General features: G+C 34.7%; 2 protein-coding genes across 3 annotated transcripts in view; both read right to left on the bottom strand.

The window, feature by feature from the left end:
* The window catches only part of LOC18048527 (putative disease resistance protein At4g11170), a 55,727-nt gene extending 32,649 nt beyond the window's left edge, over positions 1-23,078 (bottom strand). The window contains exons 1-2 of one of the 2 annotated variants that reach the window (XM_024188993.1): positions 22,431-23,078; positions 7,575-7,596 (exon numbers count right to left, since the gene is read on the bottom strand). In XM_024188993.1, coding sequence (XP_024044761.1) covers positions 7,593-7,596; positions 22,431-23,005 — 579 coding nt within the window. In that variant the 5' untranslated portion in view covers positions 23,006-23,078 and the 3' untranslated portion in view covers positions 7,575-7,592. Of the gene's footprint in view, positions 1-7,574; positions 7,597-22,430 lie in introns of those variants that run through there. The other variant, XM_024188992.1, reaches the window with a different exon arrangement.
* A 1,628-nt stretch (positions 23,079-24,706) lies between these two features.
* LOC112099730 (MLO-like protein) overlaps positions 24,707-25,714 on the bottom strand; it is a 3,781-nt gene continuing 2,773 nt past the window's right edge. Inside the window, exons 2-6 of the mRNA XM_024187184.1 lie at positions 25,598-25,690; positions 25,334-25,464; positions 25,168-25,217; positions 25,011-25,051; positions 24,707-24,892 (exon numbers count right to left, since the gene is read on the bottom strand). Of these exons, the coding sequence (XP_024042952.1) occupies positions 24,707-24,892; positions 25,011-25,051; positions 25,168-25,217; positions 25,334-25,464; positions 25,598-25,690 (501 nt within the window). The remainder of the gene's footprint in view (positions 24,893-25,010; positions 25,052-25,167; positions 25,218-25,333; positions 25,465-25,597; positions 25,691-25,714) is intronic.

Raw genomic sequence — 25,714 nt, 5'->3', positions numbered from 1 at the left:
TCACATCAAGTCTTTAAACACTACATTATCCCAAAATAATAATCCACAACAAACGGCTTACCGTATTGTACATAAGAACTTCACAGATATCCTCATGATGCCACAATCTACTGCGGTTTTCAGGATTAATTGATTCTTGTCGAACAATTTCCTTACCCAATTCTTGTAGTAAATCATGCATTGTTATTTTGTTGTATGAATCAATAGCAATGAGAGATTTATCGACAAGAACACTCATTCCTATTTCTGGGTAGAAGCCACTTGCATTAAAAAATTTCATTATTGGATCTACATCCTCACCTTGAAAGAAACAAGCAACATCAAGGAAAATATTTTTTTCCTTATCGTCCAAACTATCATAACTTATTTTTAATACCTCAAAAATACTTGGAAGGAGGATTCTTTGCAATTTATCTATTGCACTTTCCCAAACTTCTTTTTCCCTTTCATATAGAAAGCAGCCCAAAACCTTAAGAGCTAAAGGAACACCTTGAGCATATTTCATTACTTTGCTTGAAAGTTCCACATAACCAACATCAGGATGGTTTTGTTTGAAGGCATGTCGACTTAAAAGCTCAATAGCGTGATGATATTCTAATGCCTTCATCTCATATATTTTCCTCACCCCCCAATTTCTAAGTACTTGTTTATTTCTGGTGGTTATTATGATTCGACTCACAGGCGTCAACCAATCAAGACTTCCAATTAAAGATTGTAATTGGCTGAAGCAAGTCACATCATCAAAAACAATCAGAACCTTCATGCGGCTGAGCCTTCTAAAAATGAGGTCAATAAAAGGCATCACATTTTTATGCTTCAATAAATTTGAAATAAGTTTTGTTGTAAGCAAGATAATCCTCCTGATCTTTGTGACTCTTCTCTAACATTTTCGAGGAAGCAAGAACCTTCAAAATCACCCGAGATTTTGTCGAAAATAGCTCTAGCGATTGTTGTTTTGCCTATACCACCAATGCCCCAAATCCCTAAAGAGTAAACATCTTTCGACTCAACACCTAATATGGATTCAATTTCCTCAACTTTTGATTCCACTCCAACCAGCTTGTTTTTGTTATCACGCGGCCGAAACACTTCATCCAATCGCTTCAAAATGTCATTAACAACTTCATTTATAAATTCCGACTCACGCCTAGCAAATACATAAAATTAGCCAAAGTAACTTCAAATTAATATGAGGAATTTGCATTAAATATGAAATAAGGGAGATTGTCAGTTTTCTTATTGAAATTGATATATACCACTACTAGTCTACAATCTCCCAGCAAATTAATAACTCTTAAATTACAGGAATATGTGTGAGTGTTTTTCTTTGTTTTTTTCTTCTAATGGTGGTATATGAGTGAGAAGTTGAAATTGCTTAAAAAACGACAGACCACCACTAATTTTGTTAGATGTGAGCACAAAAGTGGGGAAGTCACGACAGACCACCACTAATTTTGTTAGATGTGAGCACAAAAGTGGGGAAGTCAGGAAGTCTAGAATCTGATGCTTAAAAATTTTTAAAATTGTAGTTTAGCATCCGAAAATTTAACTAAGAGTGCTGCGTGAATTTTATTTATTGTTAAATATTAGTATGAGAAATTAAAGGTAACTTTTCACCTGATGTTAAGAGAAAGAAAGCCAGACAAACTGGCTGCTTCCTTCAAAGCTTTCCTCCAACTCCGCAGCTTCTCAGTATTCTCCTTTAATCTTTCTTCAAGCTTCGAAAATGAATCCCCAAAACTCCCAGTTTGGTTTCTGACGTCTGATGGATCAACCCGATAGCAAACCGGAATCACAATCTGTGCATACTCTTTCTTGCACTCGAGGATCTTTACAAGTTCATCAAGACACGATCTGGAAGATGCATACCCTTCTGAGAAGACAATAACTGAAATGGCTGATGCTTCAATTACATTCACCAGTGACTCCGAAATTTCGTCTCCTCTGTTAAGTTGGTCATCAATGAAAGTTTGGATATTTTGTCGACACATAGCAGAACAGAGATGGCTAGTAAAGTTGTCACGGGTGTCCTCTCCTCTGAAACTAACAAAAGCATCATACTTCTTGTTGTTTTGAGAAGAAGAAGCCATAATCAACAGAAACAGTTGAATTGATTAGAGAGAGATTTTGATTCAGATGAAAACAATTTTTGAACCAAATGTGCGCGATTCTGTAGAATAAATCGATGCCATGAACCTTCCTTCAAGTTCTGTGATAATTTTTTAATTTCATCTCATTGTCCAACCACCGTGCACTCCACGATGATTGATTAATTCCACTACTTTGTAGACTTTTAGTTGAAAATTCCACATGAACACCATACTTTTCAACACACATGCTTCTGTGCTTTAATGCTCATAACTGCCAGCAATAAGTAGGGTGATATTTTAATTTCATCTCATTGTCCAACCACCGTGCACTCCACGGCGTTTGATTAATTCCGCTACTTTGTAGACTTTTAGCTGAAAATTCCACACGAACACCATACTTTTCAACAATGTTGGATTAGGCTTTAGTTGTATACCATTGTATCTTATCTTTGAAAATCTTTTAAAGTATTTTAAAATTGAGATTATCTACCCCAAAAAAAAATTAATTTCAACTACTTATGAATTGTTTAACCATAAATAGTATTATAAGTCGAAGAACATGTTCGACCGGATAAAATCGTTGGCTACATCCTTCGTTAAAAGAATTATGTCCCCTCTTGCTGTTGGCATGCGCCGTATTGAAAGATGGATTCGCTGGACTACTCCTGTTTGGCCTTGGGTTAAATTAAATACAGACGGTGCCAAGAAATCTTCAGGCATTGCAGGAGCTGGTGGGCTAATCCGTGATTACAGAGTGTTTGGCAGGCAGGTTACAGTGCTAATTTAGGTACTTGCTCAATGACTTCAGCTGAGCTCTAGGGTTTATTTCACGGGCTATCTATTGCTTGGCAATATGGTTTTCCTAGGGTTCAAGTGAAAATTGACAGTAAGTGTGCTATGCAGTTAGTCTCTAGCCCAAAGCCTCCTATCAATGAACCTTTTACTCTCATTCGGGCCATCCATGATCTCCTTTGTCGTGATTGGTTGATCAAAGTGGACCATATCTACCAAGAAGCCAATGTAGCAGCAGATTTCCTTGCTTCTTACAGTTTTTCTTTTCCTTTGGGTTTATATTGCTTTTAGTCTATTCCTTCATATATGTTTAGCATATTACATAATGATGTTTGTGGGGTTGCACACTCCCGTTTAGTATTGCCTTAGCTCTTTTAAGAGCCCTTTTATGATTAAAAAAAATTATAACATATTAAAGATAATACAACCAATTTTAATGCATTTGCTGTAACACACGTGTAAGCTAAAATGGGTCACATGTGGCTAATTGTCAAAGTAATAGCAAGCTGTTAGCTTAAAGCAAAGCACATTCATGCTTGACCTATGATAATACAAACAATTCTAATGCATGTATTGTGATGCACGTGCAAGCTAAAAGGAGGCACATGTGGTTATTTGTCAAAGCAATAGCAAGCTGTTAGCTTAAAGTAAAGAACGTGCACGCTTCACAAACCCCGGAGTGAAATAGGATATATGAGTGGATTATTATTATTCATATTATGTATTCTACAAAGCATTTATATTTGATAGTATGATTTAGTATAATGTTGTGATTATATGTACGTACATTATATAATTGATTGAGTCATGAGATGTGATTGCCAAGCACCATATGTGTACCCTTCCCCATAGGCTATACGCATGAGTATTGAGAGTTAAATTACTCAACCCTTATGATGTAGTTAATTTCGCTGAGTAGTGAGAGGTTTTTTCCCCCACTTTACTCGTGCGACGATGATCCTAGTGAGTATTGAGAGTTATTTCTCCATATATTATTTGGTACAATTTTTTCATGTATGTATATATGAGTTCATGTTTGCTTTTGTAAAGCGTTCAGTATGAAGTTATGTCATACAATTATGTACAAGCACTAAAGCACTAATTTATTTTTATATAGAATTATATTCATTCATTGAGCTGCAAGCTTGTTATTTTCCTATTTACCCCATTTCTCTAAGGTTTCTATAGGATTTTGTGCAGTTCAGTTTTTAATCAATTGAGGTTGGGCCACGCACGCATTACTGCATGACTTACATTTTGACCACGTTTATGTTTATATGTCTGTATCTGAAGTGTATGTATGTACAGTGAGATGTGAACTATGCAAGTTTTGAATATATTTTTTTTAATGAGGCACATAGATTATTATATGTTTATAAGAAAGGCCAAGGCTGGTGTTATATATTCATGAATTAAGTTTATGTCATGAACTTTAGATATAAAATTGCATGATTCACCTCAGATCCAGCAAAAGGGTTGAGGCAGGTTGTGTCATCTATGATATATACATATTTAGATTTAATGTAACCATCATTTGCATGATAATTTTTTAAAATAAGTGCACATATGTCGAGCATGATTCACTTGTTGTATGACTGACATGGTATTTCTGATGCATTCTAAAATTTCTTCCTTAGTTAAAGGCATTTGTTTTTAAATTTTATTTAAAAAAAGGTCATTTTAAATTTCAGAGTGTAAAATGTATTTTTAACAACACTAAAGAATGAAACAGCCTTCAACATAGATTCCTTAATAAAGTTTAAGAGAACTACCAGAAAGTGGTTGTTTCATTCATGGTTATTAAATCAAATTTTGAATTAGATCATCATTGGTCCAAAATAAACTATTGTCATTTCAAACTAAAACAAGAAACCGTGAATGGATGCATCTTTAAATAAAAGAATATGTTTTTATTAAATATGACACTGTTTAATTAGACATATCTTTACAGTCGTACACCTTTTAAAAGCACCATTTATTTTAAAAATATTCTAGCATCAAATATATCCCTCTCCCTTAAAAAGAGTATTTTGCAAATAATTTGCAAATAATACAGAACCGCCACGAGTTCAAAAATGATAACATTGCTCACTTGCTGGACTGGGCTGGATTGGGCTGGGCCTGCCAAATGAAGATTGTTCAAATATTACTAGTACGAAGCTTTGCTTTGATTATCACATACGAAATTGAAATTGATGATGACGTTGGCCGCTCAATTCAGCCTTTGAATTCCCCAACTCGGAAGGAAAAATATAAACTTTTCGTCGTACAGGCATCGCAGGAATTATCAGCCATTGTTCTTGTCTTGCAATTACAATGACAATTGTTCTTCGAAGAAGAATTACTTCGAATTGACCGACGATGAGCTATTTCGCGAATGCGAAATGGACACGTACAAATCGTCGGGACCAGGCGGTCAGCACCGCAACAAGCGCGAATCCGCCGTACGTCTCAAGCACGTACCGACGGCGTCATAGCGCAGGCCGCCGAAGACCGATCGCAGCACAAGAATCGCGCGTCAGCTTTGTCGCGCCTCCGCACTCTTTTGGCCTCAAAGTGAGGAGCAGTGTGAATCTTGATGCGTATTCGCCGCCGCCGCAGCTTCTTCAAATCCTTCCTCCTAAGTTTACTATTAGATGTTCTGAAGTTGGTCCACAAATTCGACCTAACAATCCTAAATTTGCTCTGGTATTACTCTATTCACTCTTGCTTCGTTTTTTGTTTTCTATTAAAATTTAAGTCATAGTAATGATTATTTTTTTTTTTTGGGTTAACTATGGGGAATGCAAGCTCAGCTTGATCTAATTTTCGCAGTCAAGGGATCTGTATCAGAAGCAGCAAAATTTTTATCATTGCTCTAATCAAATTTCAGTAATTCATGTTTATATAGTTATTGCTAGGCACTGAAACTCTTAATTGCAAACGAACGAAGGAACATAATAATACAAGTAATACTGAACATGAAATTTACGCATGTGGGATACAAAACAAATTGACATTATAAATTATCCTTACAAAGAATTATACAAGTTGTCACGGCATTTATAACCACTATTGTTTTTTTCTAATCATTTTCACTCTTCTATTAATTCTAGATTCATCAATTCGAGAGTTTGAGCAAACTTGATATGTCCATATCAAGTTTGTAAATGCTAGAATATTCCAAAGTAATAATCCACAGCAAATTGCTTGCCGTATTATATGTAAGAACTTCATAGATATCCTCGTGATGCCACAACCAATTGTGGTTTCCAGGATCATTTGATTCTTGACTGACAATATCCCTACCCAATTCTTGTAGCAAATCATGCATAGTTATCTTGTTGTTATTTGATATGACAATAAGAGACTTATCAACTAGAACACTTATTCCTATTTCTAGGTTGAAGCCGCTTGCAATAAGGAATTTCATTACTAGATTTACATCCTCACTTGAAAGAAACAAGCAACACCAAGGAAAATATTTTTCTCTTTATTGTCCAAACCATCATAACTTATTTTTAATACCTCTAGAATACTTGGATAGAGGATTCTTTGCAATTTATTTATTGCACTTTCCCAGACTTCTTTTTCCCTTTTCTATAGAAAGCAACCTAAAACTTTAAGAGCCAAAGGAACTCCTTGAACATATTTCATTACGTTGCTTGAAAGTTTCTCATAACCAACATCAGGATGGTTTCGTTTGAAGGCATGTCGACTAAAAAGCTCAAGAGCATGATGATATTCTAATGCCTCCATCTCATATATTTTACTCACCCCCCAATTTCTAAGCACTTGTTTATTTCTAGTGGTTAATATGATTCGACTCACTGGCGTCAACCAATCAAGGCTTCCCATTAAAGATTCCAATTGGCTGAAGCAAGTCACATCATAAAAAACAATCAGAACCTTCATCCGGCTGAGCCTTCTAAAATTGAGGTCAATACTAGGAATCGCATTTTCATCCTTCAATAAATTTGAAATAAGTTTTTGTCGCAAGCAAGCTAATCCTCCCGTTCTTTGTGACTCTCCTCTAACATTTTCAAGGAAGCAAGAACCTTCAAACTATCTAGAGATTTTGTCGAAAGTAGCTCTAGCGATTGTTGTTTTGCCTATACCACCAATGCCCCAAATCCCTAAAGCGTAAACATCTTTCGACTCAACACTTAGTAGAGATTCAATTTCCTCAACTCTTGATTCCACTTCAACCAGCTGGCTTTTGTTATCACGCGGCCGAAACACTTCTTCCAGCAGTCTCTTCAAAATGTGATTAACAACTTCGTTTATAAGTTCTGATTCAGGCCTACCAAATACATAAAATTAGCAGCAGTAACTTCAAATAGGAGGGATTTGCATGAAATATGAAATAAGGGAGCTTGCTCGTTTTCCAATTGAAATTAATATATACCACTACAATCTCCCTATAAATTAATAACTCTTAAATTATAGGAGTATGTGTGACTTCTTTTTTTTTTCCTGATGGAGGTATGTGAGGTTGAAATTGCTTAAACAACGACAGACCACCATTAATTTTGTTAAATATATTGTAAAATTATTGGTCTTTTATTATTAATTCTGTCAAAGTTCTTTCATAATTATCGGGGTTCAAAAGTGGGGAAGTCAAGAAGCCTAGAATTTGATACCTAAAAAAAATTTAAAATTGTAGTTTAGCATCCGGAAATTTAACTAAGAGTGCTGCATGAATTAGCATGAGAAATTAAAAGTAACTTTTCACCTGATGCTACGATAATGAAATCCAGACAAACCGACCGCTTCTCTCAATCCCTTCCTCCATGTCTGCAGCTTCTCCAAATTTTGCTTAAATCTTTCTTGAAGCTTTGAAAATGAATCCCCAAAACTCCCTGTTTGGTTTCTCACGTATGATGGATCAACGCGATAGAAAACCGGTAACACAATCTGTGCATGCTCTTTCTTGTTGAAAAATCATGCACGTGGCATGAAATTCAAGAAAGCATGCAATTTTTCAAAGAGCTACCAAACATTTGAAGACAAAATGAAAAGTTGGCAAATTTGCCAAATGGACACCATTGACATATTTGCATGGGTTAGGTGGAATAGTGCTTGGGTTAGGTGGAATAGTACTTGGGTTAGGTGGAATAGTACTAGCTTCAAGCCTATCAATAGAGAGCATTTCTTCATTCCATATAATCCCAAAATTGTTAAGCTTATAAGTTTCTAAGCTTTTGAGAGAAGTGTGTCTGGGGAATTTATCTTTCCTGCAGAGTATGAGAGTACTGGGTATATTTGGGTTTCTGGGAAGTGAGATTCGTTACTCAAATATTTGTACTCTATTAATTGTTAAATAAACAATTATTCTTTCTTGCCTCCGTGGATGCAAGTTTAATTACCGAACCACGTAATTCTTGTGTCCTTTATTTTTCTATAATTATTTGGTGCGCTTGATTCCGCATTCCGCGCATAACAAGTGGTATCAGAGCCGACGGTTCGTAATTGGGGGGAAACGGTACTGTTCACATATACGGTACTATTCCCGTATACGGTACTGTTCACATACGGTACTGTTCACGAATACGGTGGAGACGGCCATTTGTACTTGGGAGACAATCTATTGTAAGTAGTGTATATTTTTGCATGTCTAGGAAAGTTCTGTCAACAAAGACGATAAGAGTCTAAGGATTCTGGCTTTTAATTGGGACCGAGTTCCCGTCCAGTCTCCTGGAAACTTTCCTGGTGCATTTATTCATGAGAAATTAACATCATAGAGACTGTTTTTCAAGTGGAAATAGTTCATTGAGAAAATGGTAGAAGGTGAAACTTCCAGAATTGGGGAGAGATCTACTGAGACTATTTCAGGAGACACTTCAGGTGGAGGCGAGATTTGTCAAATCGCTATTCAGCACCTGTTATAGGAGGCCAGAAAATCGATGTTGAAAAGTTTGATGGGAAAATCAACTTCGGCATGTGGAGGCGCGAAGCTATGGATGCCCTTATTTAAATCGATCTTGATGTTGTTTTGAAAAATAAAAGACACTTGTATGATGAAGAAATTTGGGATCGTATGAACGAGAAACCTTGTGGTCAGATCAGATTTTGTTTGACCAAGGAGGTGAAATACTTGGTGAAAGATGAGGAGTGTGCGGTGACTTTGTGGCGTACATTGGAGGAGAAGTACCTGGTGAAAAGTCCTGAAAATGGCCTTCATGCAATGAGCCAAGTATATGGTTTTCGAATGAAGCCTGGGGTGTCAATGCACGATCATGTCTTAAGATTTGAAAAGTTACTTGCTGATTTGAAGAATCTTGATGAAGGTATTAAGGATGAAGTCAAGGCTATGATTTTGTTACACTCACTACCAGAGCAATATAGGCATTTTGTGACTACCTTAATATATAGAAAAAGCGTGATCATCTTCAAAGATGTTTGTACAACATTGACTAACTTGGAGATTTAGAATAATAATAAAAATTCTGAACGAGCATCGTCTGAAGCTTTGGTGAGCAGAGATTGGGAGATGGAGAAAAAGAAAAAGCGTGGTGGAAAGAATTCTCGATCCAAATCGAGAAGCAGAAATATAGCTCGAGACGAGTGTGCCTTTTGTCATGAAAAGGGCCATTGGAGGAAAGATTGTCCAAAGGCTCAAAAGAGAGATGGGAAAAAACTAGCAGTAGCAAACATGGCACGGAAAGATGAAGACTCTGATTATTCACTAAGTATTACTCCTGTAGTATACGTGGCTAGTTCGAGCGAGTGGATACTTGATACTGGAGCAACCTATCATTTGTGTCCTATTAAGGAATGGTTTACAGATTTTCGTAATCTGGAATCCGGTGCAGTTGTGATGGGGAATGATCAACCTTGTCGCACAAGGGGGATATGAATAATTCGGCTCAAAATGTTTGATGGAATGGTCAGAGAACTCAAAGAGGTTAGATTTGTTCCAGCTTTAAAGAAAAATCTAATTTCTATGGGTGCTTTGGAAGCTAAAGGCTACAAGAGGCTACAAGGTTACCATTGAAAATGGTATAATGAAGTTTACACATGGGGCTATGGTGATTCTACAAGGGGTTCGGTGTCACAATCTGTACTATTTGAAGGAAGGCACAACTGATGAAGCAAATGTTGTTGAGGCGCACAGTGACACCACCAAGTTATAGCATGTACGACTAGGACATGCTGGAGAGAAGTTTTTGCAAAATCTGATGAGGCATGGATTCTTAAAAGGTACCAAAACTTGTAAATTAAATTTCTGTGAGCATTGTGTAGTAGGCAAGAAAACAAGGGTCAAGTTTGGTACAGCTAATCACGATACTCGTGAGATCCTTGAATATGTTCATAGTGATGTATGGGGACCAACCAAGACTGCATCAATTGGTGGAAGCCATTATTTTGTTACATTTGTTGATGATTTCTCTAGACGTGTGTGGGTGTACACCATGCGAGCAAAGGATGAGGTTCTAGAGATTTTCGTGAAATGGAAGAAATTGGTGGAGACTCAAACTGGCAGAAAGATCAAAGTATTACGATCTGATAATGGGGGTAAATATACTTCTGATCCATTCTTGCAATTATGCCAGAATGAGGATATTAAAAGACATTTCACGATGAGACATACTCCACAACAGAACAGTGTGGCTAAGCGTATGAATCATACTTTACTGGAGAAGGTACGGTGTATGTTATCTAATGCTAGTTTAGATAAAAAGTTTTGGGCTGAAGCTGTGGGCTACGCAAGTCACTTGGTAAACCGGTTGCCTTCTACTGCAATTGGAGGTAAAACTCCTATAGAAATGTGGTCTGGAAAGCATGCACAAGACTATGATTCCCTTCGTATATTCGGATGTCCAGCTTATTATCATATTAAAGATGGTAAACTGGATCCTCGTGCTAAAAAAGCTATCTTTGTGGGATTCAAACGTGGAGTAAAGGGCTTTAAGCTTTGGGATCTCGAAGATAAAAAGTTTGTGTGTAGTAGAGATGTCACATTTGATGAAGCTTCAATAATGAAAGCTTCAAGTTCTCAGCAGGTGGAGAACAAGACCAAAGAGGTATTGCAGCGGGTGGAGTTTGATGCAACTCTATATGTACCAGTTAGTTCTACATCAAAGAATGGTTCAACTATGGAGGTGACACCTAGAGTTGAAGAAGAGGTTGTTTCTTCTGATGTCCCACAAAATGAAGAAACAATTGATGATGTAGATAATGATGATTTTATAGCAACAAGGAGGCCAAGAAGAGAGATAAAGAAACCCGGATGACTTACTAAAGCTCTGGTGGTAGCCTATGCACTTCCAGTTATTGATGATGACATCCCCAACACTTTCGGTGAAGCATTACATAGTAGCGAAAGTGATCAGTGGAAGTTAGCCATGGAGGAAGAGATGAAATCTCTCCATCAAAACCAGACTTGGGAACTTGTAAAATTACCAAAGGAGAAAAGGGCTATTGGCAATAAATGGGTCTACACCAAAAAGCAAGCATCTCTGACTCAATCAACTCCTCGATACAAGGCAAGGCTCGTGGCAAAAGGTTTTGCTCAAAAGAAAGGTATTGACTACAATTAAGTTTTCTCTCCAGTTGTAAAACATACTTCCATTCGTATCCTACTTGCTTTAGTTGCAGAAAATGAGTTAGAGTTGGCTCAGTTGGATGTTAAGACGACGTTCTTACATGGAGATTTGGAGGAGGAAATTTATATGATTCAACCTTGTGGTTTCAGAGTTGCTGAAAGGAGAATCATGTGTGTAGGTTGATTAAATCTTTGTACGGACTGAAGCAATCGCCAAGGCAGTGGTACAAAAGATTTGATCAATTTATACAAGGGTAGAAATTCACCAGAAGTGAACACGATCATTGTGTTTACTTTAGAAGACTACCAGATGGAGGTTTCATCTATTTGTTACTCTATGTCGATGATATGCTTATAGCTTCGAAGAATAGAGATGAGATCGAAAGATTACAGAAGCAGCTGGCTTCTGAGTTCGAGATGAAAGACTTGGGTGATGCACAGAGAATACTTGGGATGGAGATTCGTAGAGACAAGAAGAATGGGAGCGTATGGTTGACTCAAAAGTATTATTTGAAGAAAGTGCTAGAAAGATTCAGTATGGATGACAAAACTAAACCGGTATGTACACCTCTAGCTCCTCATTTCAAATTAAGCTCTTCTTCATGTCCTAGATCTCAAGAAGAGCGCGATTACATGGCTTGTGTTCCATATGCTAGTGCCGTGGGTAGTCTTATGTATGCTATGGTATGCACAAGGCCCGATATATCTCAAGCAGTGAGCATGGTAAGTAGATACATGCACAATCCAGGTAAAAATCAATGGCTTGAGGTAAAGTGGATTCTCCGATATCTGTATGGGACAGTTGATGTTGGGTTATTGTTCAAGAAGGATTGTGGTCAACAATGTGTTGGGTATTGTGATTTTGATTTCACTGGAGACCTTGACAAGTGAAGATCAACAACAGGCTACGTATTCACATTGGGTGGAGATCCAGTTAGTTGGAGGTCGATTTTGCCATCGACAATTGCTCTGTCCACTACGGAAGCAGAGTATATGGCAGCAACTGCAGCTGTAAAAGAAGTTATCTGGTTGAAAGGCTTGTTAGGTGATTTGGGAGTAATCCAAGAGAACATTGCGGTCTTCTATGATAATCAAAGTGCGATATTCCTTGCGAAGAATCAAACATATCACGCTCGAACGAAGCACATAGATGTGAAATATCATTATGTGAGAGAGATTATCGAGAGCGGTGTTGTATTGTTGAGAAAGATCGATACCAAAGATAATCCATCAGATATGTTGACGAGGGTAGTTTCTGGAGTTAAGTTTCAACATTGCTTGAAACTAATTCAAATCCTTCGCTTGTGTTAAGATATGTCCTTCGGGAATTTTGAACTACGGTTGGCTTGATCCCAAATTTTGGGTACGTAGACAGTCACAGAGATGCAGCCACTTTGGGGATGATGGTTCGTTGGTAGTCGGCTCAAATTTGGACAAATTTTCGCCGAGTGGAGAATTGTTGAAAAATCATGCACGTGGCATGAAATTCAAGAAAGCATGCAATTTTTCAAAGAGCTACCAAACATTTGAAGAAAAAATGAAAAGTTGGCAAATTTGTCAAGTTTGCCAAATGGACACTATTGACATATTTGCATGGGTTAGGTGGAATAGTACTAGCTTTAAGCCTATAAATAGAGAGCATTTCTTCATTCCATTTCATCCCAAAATTGTTAAGCTTATAAGTTTCTAAGCTTTTGAGAGAAGTGTGTCTGAGGAATTTATCTTTCCTGCAGAGTGTGAGAGTACTGGGTATATTTGGGTTTCTAGGAAGTGAGATTCGTTACTCAAATATTTGTACTCTATTAATTGTTAAATAAACAATTATTCTTTCTTGCCTCCGTGAATGTAGGTTTAATTACCGAACCACGTAATTCTTGTGTCATTTATTTTTCTATAATTATTTGGTTCGCTTGATTCTGCATTCCGCGCACAACATTTCTTGCACTCGAGGATCTCCACAAGTTCATCAAGACACCATCTGGAAGAAGCGTAGTCTTCAGAGAAAATGATAACCGAAATGGCTGATGCTTTAATCGCAAGTGACTCTGAAATTTCATTTCCTCTGTTAAGTTGGTCATCAATGAAAGTTTGGATATTTTGTCGAGACAGGGCTGAATAGAGATGGCTAGTAAAGCTGTCGCAGGTGTCTTCTCCGCTGCAACTAACAAAAACATCATACTTCTTGTTGTTTCCAGAAAAAGAAGCCATAATCAACAGAAGCAGTTGAATTGATTAGAGAGAGATTGTGATAAGATGAAAACAATTACAAAGCCAAAATGAGCGTGACTCTGCAGCATATATTGACCTGATAGCTCATTTTCCAAGCTTCCTGGACAATGATTCGTGGAATATTCAAGGGTTATTGGAATGCCCACCTAATTTTTCGACTTGGCAGATTTTTTCAGTTGAAATTATGAGTTAAGACTATTGGCACTCTTCCGTTACTTTCATAGAACTCCTACTCTGTGTTTTGAGTTAGACACGGCGTTATGAGTAAGACTATTGGCACTCTTCCTTGGAATTTTTCGTGATAATTTTTCAACTTCATCTCATTGTCCCGGCACCGTGCACTGCAAGATAATTTCACTGCTTTTTAGACTTTTTGCTGAAATTTCCCCATGAACACCAAAGTTTTCAACACATGGCTTTTGTGCTTTTAATTCTCAAATTGAGTGGGTCATGACTATCAACCATGAGTAGTAGGTTGATATTTTAATTTTTGCCCCCCAAGTTTTCTTATCAGTCATCATCTCTCCATTAATTGCATTTAATTTTAAAATTATCCTTATTTATCATTTTTATTTTAATAATTCTTATTCATACTCCTTCGGGTTATTTGTTAAACGTGTGAAGTCTAATTTTTCTTTTTTTTTAATGTAAACTTTTGTAACTTTTATCTAATATATGAAAATGTCTCAATAGAAAGTAAATGATATATCCCAAAATTATCTCTACTAAATATAGTTATTTCCTAAATGGTAAAATATAATCCCTTTGTTCGTTTTGAATAAAAAATCTGATGTAATTCAAAAAGCGTCTTTTGAATTATAGTATCATTACTCAAAGAAAAATAATTCCAAAATTCTTAACAAATATGTATTTTTTAGTTATTATTTTTAATAATTTAAATTTTTTTATATGTTAATAGTTTTATTTGGCCCATATTTTTCACCTCATTCTCTGATAAATTTTAGTGGAGTGAAGAACTGATAAATTTTTTATAATAGATTCTTACATGTAATTGTAGAATGGAAAAACGCTTCCCTACCACCACATGCACATATGCCTTCTTTTTATGGGCAATTATCAAATTAATCCTTACTAAATTTTTTGTTGGCTAATGATATCTCCAAATCCACTCCATTTTTAAAAAATAATTACAAAAAGTACACATTATTTTTTAAAAAAATTAAATAAAAAAGAACTTTGGAGAACAAATTAACAAATCTATCTTAATTTACTTTTTGTGACTTAAATATTTTTTATTATATTTGATCATAAAGATTGCTTTGACATAAGTCTAAATTGATTATTTTATCCTTATAAGGTAAAACTAATTCTTTAACTTCAATATTTTCTAATTTTATACCAAATTCATTATTTCTAATACTACTTTATTAGTATGATTATAAAACATTAATTAAACAAACATAATGTCTTTATGGCACAATACTCATGTAAATTATTAGCTTGTCAAATTTATATCATTTATTTGTAAGGTAGTGAAAATAATAATTAGATTTCATTTAAAATATTAGTTCACATAATTAAATACATAAATTATTAGATACAATAACTCATGTTAGTTAGGCAATTTTTTTGTTTTATATCATAATAATAAAATAGAAAAATAAAATTTATATCAGAGTTCATGATCAAATAGAGTCAAAGAAATCTAAGAAGTAAGATAATAGAATGATTTAATTGATTAACTATACACAATTTTGATTAATTTGTATTTTTTAAAAATATTGTGAATTCATTATAATTATTTTATAAAAGTGGTGTGAATTTACAAAAATAATGGGGTGGAAATATCCCTACCTTTTTTTTTTGTTTCTTTCCTTTGAAGCTAAAGATTCAACACTTAGTGAAGACACCACGTACGTGTTGCCCACAAAGATACCAGAAAGGACGTTGGGCGCCACTGAATTTTTGAAATTTTTTTTACTATGTTTTTAATGAATAAAATGTATGACAAATGATATTTTATTTTAATTGTGTTATATAACATGCGAATTTATCAAAGCTTAAGTCAACCCAAACTATAATCAAATTAAAATGATTTTAGTTGGGTTGAGTTGGATTGCCGCGCAAACTTTGCGTTGGTTTGGTTTGAAACTTGCGCTTGGATCTTCGGTTGCATTTGGGGCTTACAACAAATTGACCCCAAATTTTTTCTTCCCGCATCCGTGCAATAATATTACATGTAATAAAAATAACACAGGCACAAATGACAAAAATAATTTTTATTTTGTAGTGATTTTTTTTATAATGTACTAGTTTTTATACTATTTACTGTTGTGTACATATAGTTGGCATCCACAAACGCTAAGGATCATTACTTATTTTCCTTTCAAGTTATTTCATATAAAGATAAAGAGTAAAAACTATTTATATAAAAGTGATTAATGGGGCTAATAAAATATAATAAGGGGGTCAAATATGACAGCTCCTATACTTATATCATCAATCGCTCGACCTTAGGTTATTTTCCTTGCTAACTTGAGTGAGACTCATCGATACAGCTAATGTTGGATTTCTTGGATGAAGTTGCTTAGAAGCCAGCTGTGCTTATACGTAATTCGGTTCGAAGCCTAACTTGTGTTTAGAGATGGCCAATGGGTCGGACGGCACGTGGCACGGCAATACACGAGCACATTTCGGTAGGGCGCGGGGCACGGCACACACATCTGCCAGGCCGAACTTAGAATTTTACGCACACATGCCTTAAAAACACGGTACGATTAGAGATGAGCTAAGCACGACACGATAAAAAAGGCTGCAATAAGCACGTTTTATTTTTTAATGAAGGTAAACTTAAAATTTTATGATTTTACAAATAACTTGAAATTGAATTTTTAAATTCATTAAATTCTTAGTTTAAAAAATACTATAATTGATTTATATTTATAATTTATTAAATAAATAATTGATATCATGATTTTAATGAATAAAATTATAAATATCATGATTTTATAAATATGCATTAATATTATTATGAACTATGATTTATAACTCTATGTAAGCACAAGTTAACAATTAAGTTAACCTTTAAAAAAAATTTATTATTATTGTTGTTGTTAAGTATTAAGAAAATTCTAATACTATAAGGTCAAACTTAATAATTAATATTATATTTTCTTACTATTATTAGTTTATTATTATTAAATATGAACTTGAATTTTGAATTTTTTCGATTCTATTAAATTTGAATAAAGACATAGACCCAAGAAAGAATACATATACTTGAAAAAAGTACACCAACAGTTTAGCATGTGCTCTTAAAAAAATTTAAAAAAAAGAAAAAAGTTTATTGGGCTTTTTTTCTTAGGCATGGCACGGCACGGTACAGCCCATGGCAAGGCATGTGTCGGCACGGCACTAATAGACATGACACGTGTGCCGGCCCTGTCCTAAGCAAAAAAAATTATGGCACGGCACGAAACATATAATGGGCACTGCACGGGCACAAGCACGCATGGGCCTTGCATTGACCATCTCTACTTGTGTTATTGCTGCCTCAGGTATATTAATTTAACTTCCTCTTGGGCATCAGATATTAGTCATCTTGCTTGCAAAAAAACACCCGCACTTAATTAGCCTTTTCGGTAACTATGGTTTGCGATAAACCTGCTATATTTTCTACCATAAGAATCCAGTCAAACACTTGTTCGAGGGCTTGTTTTGTTGAATTGTGCTGGTGGCAGCATGAACAACAAGGCAATTGTTGATCATTTGTAAAATGACAAACAATTCTAGTATTTACATTGTATATATCAATTCTTATTCAACTGCTTGAATATCTTTTGGCACTGAAAGGAATGTAGGAGATACTAATCCCTGACGTGTTGCAGAAGCTCCAAATTGATTCAAGAAATGTACCAAATAATTCAATGAAAAGTCTAACTCGCTTCAAAAAGTCAAATTCAGCACAATAGTAAAGAACAATGATTTAGTCATCTATATTGCTCATGTTAATGATATGTTAATGAAAGGCTTCGATTTTTTACATGAAAAAGATACAGCAATCTAAAGAATAGAGAACAACGATTTAGTAATTTATATCGCTCATGTTAATAGGATTCAACTTTACACATGGAAAAAATAAAATAATCTAAATAGAAATATAAGTTCACGGGCATCTTTAATCCTTTCCTTACAGGTCAGTTTTTTAACGGTAATTAAATTCTAGCCATATGACGATACCATGTCAACTATGGAATCAAATGCACCATTCCGATTATGGAATTGGTATAGATACTTGAAAAAGTGCATACATGTTTAAGCAAATGGATTCACAACACAAATGAGTTGAGTCAAAATGACACCTATCCTGTTCTTTCTTCTTTTTTTAATCAGTATACAAATATATTTTTTAAAATATATTAGATTTGATGGTGTTTTGACTGTTCCCTCTTTATGGCTTTTGCTTCCCAATGATGAAACTTCCCATATACAACAATTTAGATTTAAGAAATAGAAAATTGTCAAATGTGATTGTGTTATATACATGAGAGTTGATATAGTGCGCCAACGGGGTGAGTGACATGTTTTCATTGATAGAGATATGGGCCCACAACATAGCTCTGCCAATAAGAACTTGCTGCACGTCATGAAATATCTCACATCACTAGCAAGTGAGTTTTTTTTACTTGTTTATAAGTCATGTACTCTCCTAACTAAGTAGATGTGTTTTGGGTTACAAAGCTCAATAACAAAATCGTCATGGGTTGCGTGTGCAAAGCAGGAAATAGGCCAATAATTTTAATTTTATAATACATCATGTGCTTTTCATACAACATACTCTTCATCTAATAAGGTAAAGTTCAATGCTCTAGTGTGAATCTGTGTCACATGCACCAGATCCCTCGAAAGTTATTACATGAATGTTTTGTTCCAAGAACTGATTTTGACATTTTTTCCTATTATTAATAGTGATTAGAAAAAGGAAAGCAAAAAAAAAATATATTCATGAAAATCTTAGTCTTCTTCGTTATCGTTGAAACATGTGCTTGGATCGTCCATTGAATTCGTAGAATCTGGGAGGCAAACTAAATGGATCCCATATTTTTTCACCCCGCAGCACTCACACTTCAAAGGCGGAAAAACATTAAAGTGGACGGCCTCAGGAATGGAATTGCTTTTCCAAAAACCATTAAAATCCTCTTCACAGAACAGATAGTACCCAAAATGTAAGTGATCTGATTCTATATAATTAACTCTGCTCTGAAATAACCGTTTGTCATGCAGATCACAATCTTTGTTGGTTTTCACTTTGAGCTCACAAGAAAATGAAAACCATCTGCCACAATCTACATGACGGTCTGAAAATGCTAAAATTGCACTAAATGCAAAGCCCAGTACTCTGTTGTTATTGAAGAAATCTGGGGGCATCTCCAAGGTTATAAAAGATCCCACACTTTGAAAATTAAACCACCTTGGAATTTCATTCCCAACTAGTACAAAATGACTTTTTTCCATGGGAATACCTCTCTGCACCAAAAAATCATAATTTTAAACAAAACAAATGTTGTATAAAGTAAGGAGAGAGAGTTAAGACACACCTTTTCCCGTACTTCTTTCCAACGGGCAGCTACCACATGGCCCATATGCTCACTTCTCTGAGAATCTTCAATAATTCCTGCAGTAGAATTACCTTCCAATTAAAAATTATTGCTTTGGTCAAAAATCACTGCTTATAAGATTCAGAACTTAGAGAATAAACCTATTAATGATTGTAGTATCGGGCAATGATCGGCACCTAACCATCGTACAAGGAATGGAGGCTTTGGTAAGGATTCGTGATGCACCTCACAATAATTTAAAAGGAGGCATCCCAACACAAAAAGTTGGATAATGCTTTCTGGTATCTTCTCAATATTGGTTTTCACTAGATTCAATACTATTGGCGACGATAACTGGCCAAGACGTTCAGGCAATCTCTGAAGATTTGAGCAACCATGGAGATCAAGAACTCCAAGAGATTTCAACTTACATAGGCTGCTGGGGAGACTCTTAAGCATTTTACAATCTGAAAGGTCCAGCCACGAAAGCCTAAGTAGAAGCTGAAATGATGAGGGCAGTTCTTCAATTGCAGTTCCACTTAAATATAGCCGGCTTATGTTACCAGATGAGATGTCTGGAAGCCTCTTCAGTTTTGAACAACCCGAAAGATCAAGTTCGATAAGAAATTCCAAATTAAATATTCTAGCTGGAAGACTTTTCAGGCTTTTGCTACCTCTTAGATTCAAGGCAACTAGCTTGTTCGGATGTGGAATCAACGTGGGGCTTGGAATTTTGGCAATTAGCTTCTTGCAGGCAGCATGGATTATCTGGTTTAACTTACCATGACGCTGCTCGATCAAAAAGAAGCCAACACAAAATCATTACCATGTATGATAATTTAACGTTATTATTGAAAGATTGCACATATATATCAAGATATACATACCTTCACACCATCGCAAAGTTGTTCAATGTCGCTATCAGGCAGTTCAAGAAACAAAAGCTTCTCTGCATTAAGGTTTGAAGGCAATGACTTCAACGGGTATCCATGCCAGTAAAAATACTTCACTTCAGCAAATCCGGGGTCTTGCAAATAAGACAACTTACATTTGTTCTCTCCATTGAATGATGAGCTATAGAATTTTAAAAATCTCAACTTACGCATCTTTGTGAAAGTACTGGGATTTAGATGGATATCTTTTACTTTTGACATATCCAAACAAATGCCCTCAATTTTTTCTGTCCCCTAAAATTTAATTTAAAAAAAAAAGAATAAAGTTAAAATTAAATGAAAAATGATATGTATATTCCACCAATGAATCGCACCTCAACCCAACGAAGACAAATTTTTGGGGCAAGTTTGTCATTAATTCACGATTAGAGGTAGCTTAGTTTTTAATTCAACGTTTATTTATTCTTGAGTAGGGTTGAGGTGGGATAGGAGTGGGGCTCTCTGCCATTACAGGAATCAAATTTCAATAATCCATGTTTAAGGTTATTGCTCGGCAGCTAAACTCTTAATTGCAAATGCACAAAGAAACATAATATCACACATAATATTTAACATAAAAATTATGTATGTATAGTATACAAGTTGATATTTAAATTAGGCTTACAAACGATCACACGTTACATCATTTAACCATTATTGTTTTTTTTTTCCTAATCATTGTCACACTGCTATTAATTCCAAGGCTCATCGGTTCGATATATATATATATATATCAAGTTTGTAAATGCTATAATATTCCAAAATAATGATCCACAACAAAATGATTACCGTATTATGTGTAAGAACTTCATAGGTATCCTCATGATGCCACAGCCTACTGCGGTTTTCAGGATTAATTGATTCTTGTCGAACAACTTCCCGACCCAATTTTTGTAGTAAATCATGCATTGTTATCTTGCTGTATGAATCAATAACAATGAGAGATTTATCGATGAGAACACTTATTCCTATTTCTGGATAGAAACCGCTTGCATTAAAGAATTTCATTACCAGATTTACACCCTCGCCTTGAAAGAAACAAGCAACATCAAGGAAAATATTTTTCTCCTTATCGTCCAAACCATCGTAACTTATTTTTAATACCTCTAGGATACTTGGGTGGAGGATACTTTGCAATTTATTTATTGCACTTTCCCAGACTTCTTTTTCCCTTATATATAGAAAGCAACCCAAAACTTTAATAGCTAAAGGAACACCTTGAGCATATTTCATTACGTTGCTTGAAAGTTTCTCGTAACCAACATCAGGATGGTTTCGTTTGAAGGCATGTCGACTAAAAAGCTCAAGAGCGTGATGATACTCTAATGGCCCCATCTCATATACTTTCCCCACCCCCAAATTTCTAAGCACTTGTTTATTTCTGGTGGTTATTATGATTCGACTCACAGGCGTCAACCAATCAAGACTTCCAATTAAAGATTCCAATTGGCTGAAGCAAGTCACATCATCAAAAACAATCAGAACCTTCATGCGGCTGAGCCTTCGAAAATTGAGGCCAATATCAAGAATCACATTTTTATCCTTCAATAAATTTGAAAGAAGTTTTTGTCGCAGGCAAGCTAATCCTCCCGGTCTTTGTACTTCTCCTCTGACATTTTCAAGGAAGCAAGAACCTTCAAAATATCTAGAGATTTTGTCGAAAGTAGCTCTAGCGATTGTTGTTTTGCCTATACCACCAATGCCCCAAATCCCTAAAGCCCAAACATCTTTCGACTCAACACCTAATAGAGATTCAATTTTCTCAACTGTTGATTCTAGTCCAACCAGCTGGTTGTTGTTATCACCCGGCCGAAACACATCATCCAATCTCTTCAAAATGTGATTAACAACTTCATTTATAAGTTCTGACTCACGCCTAGCAAATACATAAAATTAGCCGAGGTAACTTCAAATTAATTAATAGGAGCTAGGAATTTGTATTAAATATGAAATAAGGTAGATTGTTAGTTTTCCTATTGAAATTAATATATATCACTATAAGTCTACAATCTCACAATAAATTGATAACTCTTAAGTTACAGGAATATGTGTGATTTTTTTTTTACCACTAATTTTGCTATGTAAAAATTGTAAAATTCTCGCGCTTCTATTATTAATTCTGTCAAAATTATTTTATAATTATAGAGCACAAAAGTGGGGAAGTCAAGAAGTCTAGAATTTGATGCTTAAAAATATTTAAAATTGTAGTTTAGCATCTGGAAATTTAACTAAGAGTGTTGCGTGAATTTTATTTATTGTTAAATATTAGTATGAGAAATTAAAGGTGACTTTTCAATTTCACCTGATGTTAAGAGAATGAAAGCCAGACAAACTGGCTGCTTCCTTCAAAGCTTTCCTCCAAGTCTGCAGCTTCTCTGAATTCTCCTTAAATCTTTCTTCAAGCTTCGAAAATGAAATCCCAAAAGGCCCTGTTTGGTTTCTCGCGTCTGATGGATCAACCCGATAGAAAACCGGAATCACAATCTGTGCATACTCTTTCTTGCACTTGAGGATCTTGACAAGTTCATCGAGACACCATTTGGAAGATGCATACCCTTCTGAGAAGACAATAACTAAAATGGCTGATGCTTCAATTGCATTCACAAGTGACTCCGAAATTTCATCTCCTCTGTTAAGTTGGTCATCAATGAAAGTTTGGATATTTTGTCGGCTCAGAGCAGAATAGAGATGGCTAGTAAAGTTGTCGCGGGTGTCCTCTCCTCTGAAACTAACAAAAACATCATACTTCTTGTTGTTTCGAGAAGAAGAAGCCATAATCAACAGAAACAGTTGAATTGATGAGAGAGAGATTTTGATTCGGATGAAAACAATTATTGAACCAAATGTGCGTGACTCTGTAGAATAAATCGATGCCATGAACCTTCCTTCAAGTTCCGTGATAGTTTTTCAATTTCATCTCATTGTCCAACCACCGTGCACTCCACGATGATTGATTAATTCAACTGCCTTGTAGACTTTTAGCTGAAAATTCCACACGAACACCATACTTTTCAACACACGTGCTTCTGTGCTTTAATGCTCATAACTGCCAGCAATAAGTAGGGTGATATTTTAATTTTTATCTCTGAATTTATCTTATCCGTCCTCATCTCTCAATTAATTGTATTTAGTTTCAAAATTTTTTTTTTTTGTTTTAATAGCTCTTTTTCATTATCCTTAGGGTTGATTGTTAAACATAGGAAGTCTAACTTTTTTTAAAAAATTAATTTTTTTTAATAATTTATATCTAATTTTTAGACATTTACATTTAAATTAAATAAGTAAATTTTTGTGACCTTTGCTGAAATGAGAAAATGTTTGAATGAAAAATAAATAATATATACTAAAAATATTTCTATTCAGTAAATTTATTTCCTAAACTACGAAGCCTAATCCCTTTTACTCATTTTGAACTTTGGAGAACAAATTAACAAATCTATTTTAATTTACTTTTTGTGACTTAAATTTTTTTATTATATTTGATCATAAAGATTGATTTGACATAAGTCTAAATTGATTATTTTATCCTTATAAGGTAAAACTAATTCTTTAACTTCAATATTTTCTAATTTTATACCAAATTCATTATTTTTAATACTATTTTATTAGTATGATTGTAAAACATTAATTAAACAAACATAATGCCTTTATGGCACAATACTCATATAAATTATTAGCTTGTCAAATTTACATCATTTACAGGTAAGATAGTGAAAATAATAGTTAAATTTCATTTAAAAATATTAGTTCACATAATTAAATACCTAAATTATTGGATACAATAACCCGTGTTTATTGTACAATTTGGCCATTTTATATCATAATACTAAAATAGTAAAGTAAAATTTATATCAAGTTTATGATCAAATACACTCAAAGAAATCTAATAAAAAAAATAATAGAAGGATTTAATTGATTAACTATACAAAATTTTTATTAATTTGAATTTTTAAAAACTATTGTGAATTCATTATAATTATTTTCTAGAAGTGGGGTAAATTTACAAACCTTTTTAGTTTCTTTCCTTTGAAGCTAAAGATTCAACACTTATTAGTGAAGATACCACGTATGCGTTGCCCACAAAGATTCCAGAGAGGACGTTTATGTGTTTAATGTATAAAATGTATGACAAATGATACTTTTTTTAATTATGGTATACAACATGTGAATTTATCAAAGCCTAAGTCAACCCAAACTAAAATCAAATTAAAATGATTTTAGTTGGGTTGCGTTGGACTGTTGCCCAAACTTTGGGTTGGTTTAGTTTGAAACTTGCGCTTGGATCTTCGGTTGAATTTGGGGCTTACAATAAATCGACCCCACATTTTTTCTTCCCGCATTCCGTAGAATAATATTATATGTAATAAAATAACACAAAATTTAGTACACAAGGCACAAATGACAAAAAATAATTTTCATCTTGTAGTAAACTTTTCTTATTGATAATGTACTATTTTTTTTTATTCTATTTACTTCTGTGAACATATAATTGTAGGCATCCACAAATGTTAAGGATAAGCAATTATTTTCCTTTAAAGTTATTTCACAACTCCTGTATTTATATCATCAATTTACAAGTTAAATAGGTACCTGAAAGAGAACAAAGTTGATGAGATAAAGAATGAGGCGAGGCTGACTGAACCAAAACAGGTCATCACCAAGCTGAACTACTGGAACTCCCTTTAGAACTTCTCCTCTTTCTTGAATTCTAATTCCCATTTTGGTTATGATCACTTGCAGCTTGGTTCCCACCAGCAAGATCACCTGCAAATTTATCATCAGCCGTTGATTAATAATCCCGCTGTTAACTAATAAAAAGGGTAGGCTGATTAAGGATGTATAAAAGTTTGGAAAGATAATTAACTTAATTATATGTGCTTACAATTAATGGGATAAAGGGTAGCCATAGATAAGCATACCAGCCTGTACAGAAAGAATTGTAAGATGAAATATTAGTCAGTTTGTTCGGTTAGTATTGGATATAAAAATAAAACACATGGAACATAAATGAGTATTATTTGAAAATATAATTTACTCACCATGAGTGTTGAAAAGCAGAAACACCACTGCGAAGAACCAGATTAATGGACTGAAATTGAAATTAAAGCAATAAAAAGGGTTAAGTTCGTTTATAACGTGGAATTTGCAATTAAGATGTGCATCACTACTAAATAAATAAGAAGGTTTACAACTAAATGTACTGACCTGATTCCCACAACCACCTTGAAATCCTCTTCCAGTGACCTATTGATGTATTTTTGGAAGTTAAATTGGGTATGGCTTTGTGGTGCCAAATGTGCCTGAAAATTCAAAATTATTGACAACAAAAAAAACGACTTCCATAAGTTTCAACATACATTTGACAGATTGAATTGTGGACAATGAACACATATTTAATTTGTAAATTGTGGACAATGAACACATATTTAATTTGTAGTTATTTTCCTTGCTAACTTGAGTGAGACTCACCGATACAGCTACTATTGGATTTCTTGGATGAAGCTGCTCAGAAGCCAATAGTGCTTGTACGTAATTCTGTTCGAAGCCTACCTTGTGTTTTTGCTGCCTCAGGTATATTAATTCAAC

This window comes from Citrus clementina, unplaced genomic scaffold (assembly GCF_000493195.1).
Source record: "Citrus clementina cultivar Clemenules unplaced genomic scaffold, Citrus_clementina_v1.0 scaffold_3, whole genome shotgun sequence".
Lineage (NCBI taxonomy): Eukaryota > Viridiplantae > Streptophyta > Magnoliopsida > Sapindales > Rutaceae > Citrus > Citrus x clementina.
The sequence above is the reverse complement of the archived record's forward strand: the minus strand, read 5'-3'. Positions and strand labels throughout refer to the sequence as shown.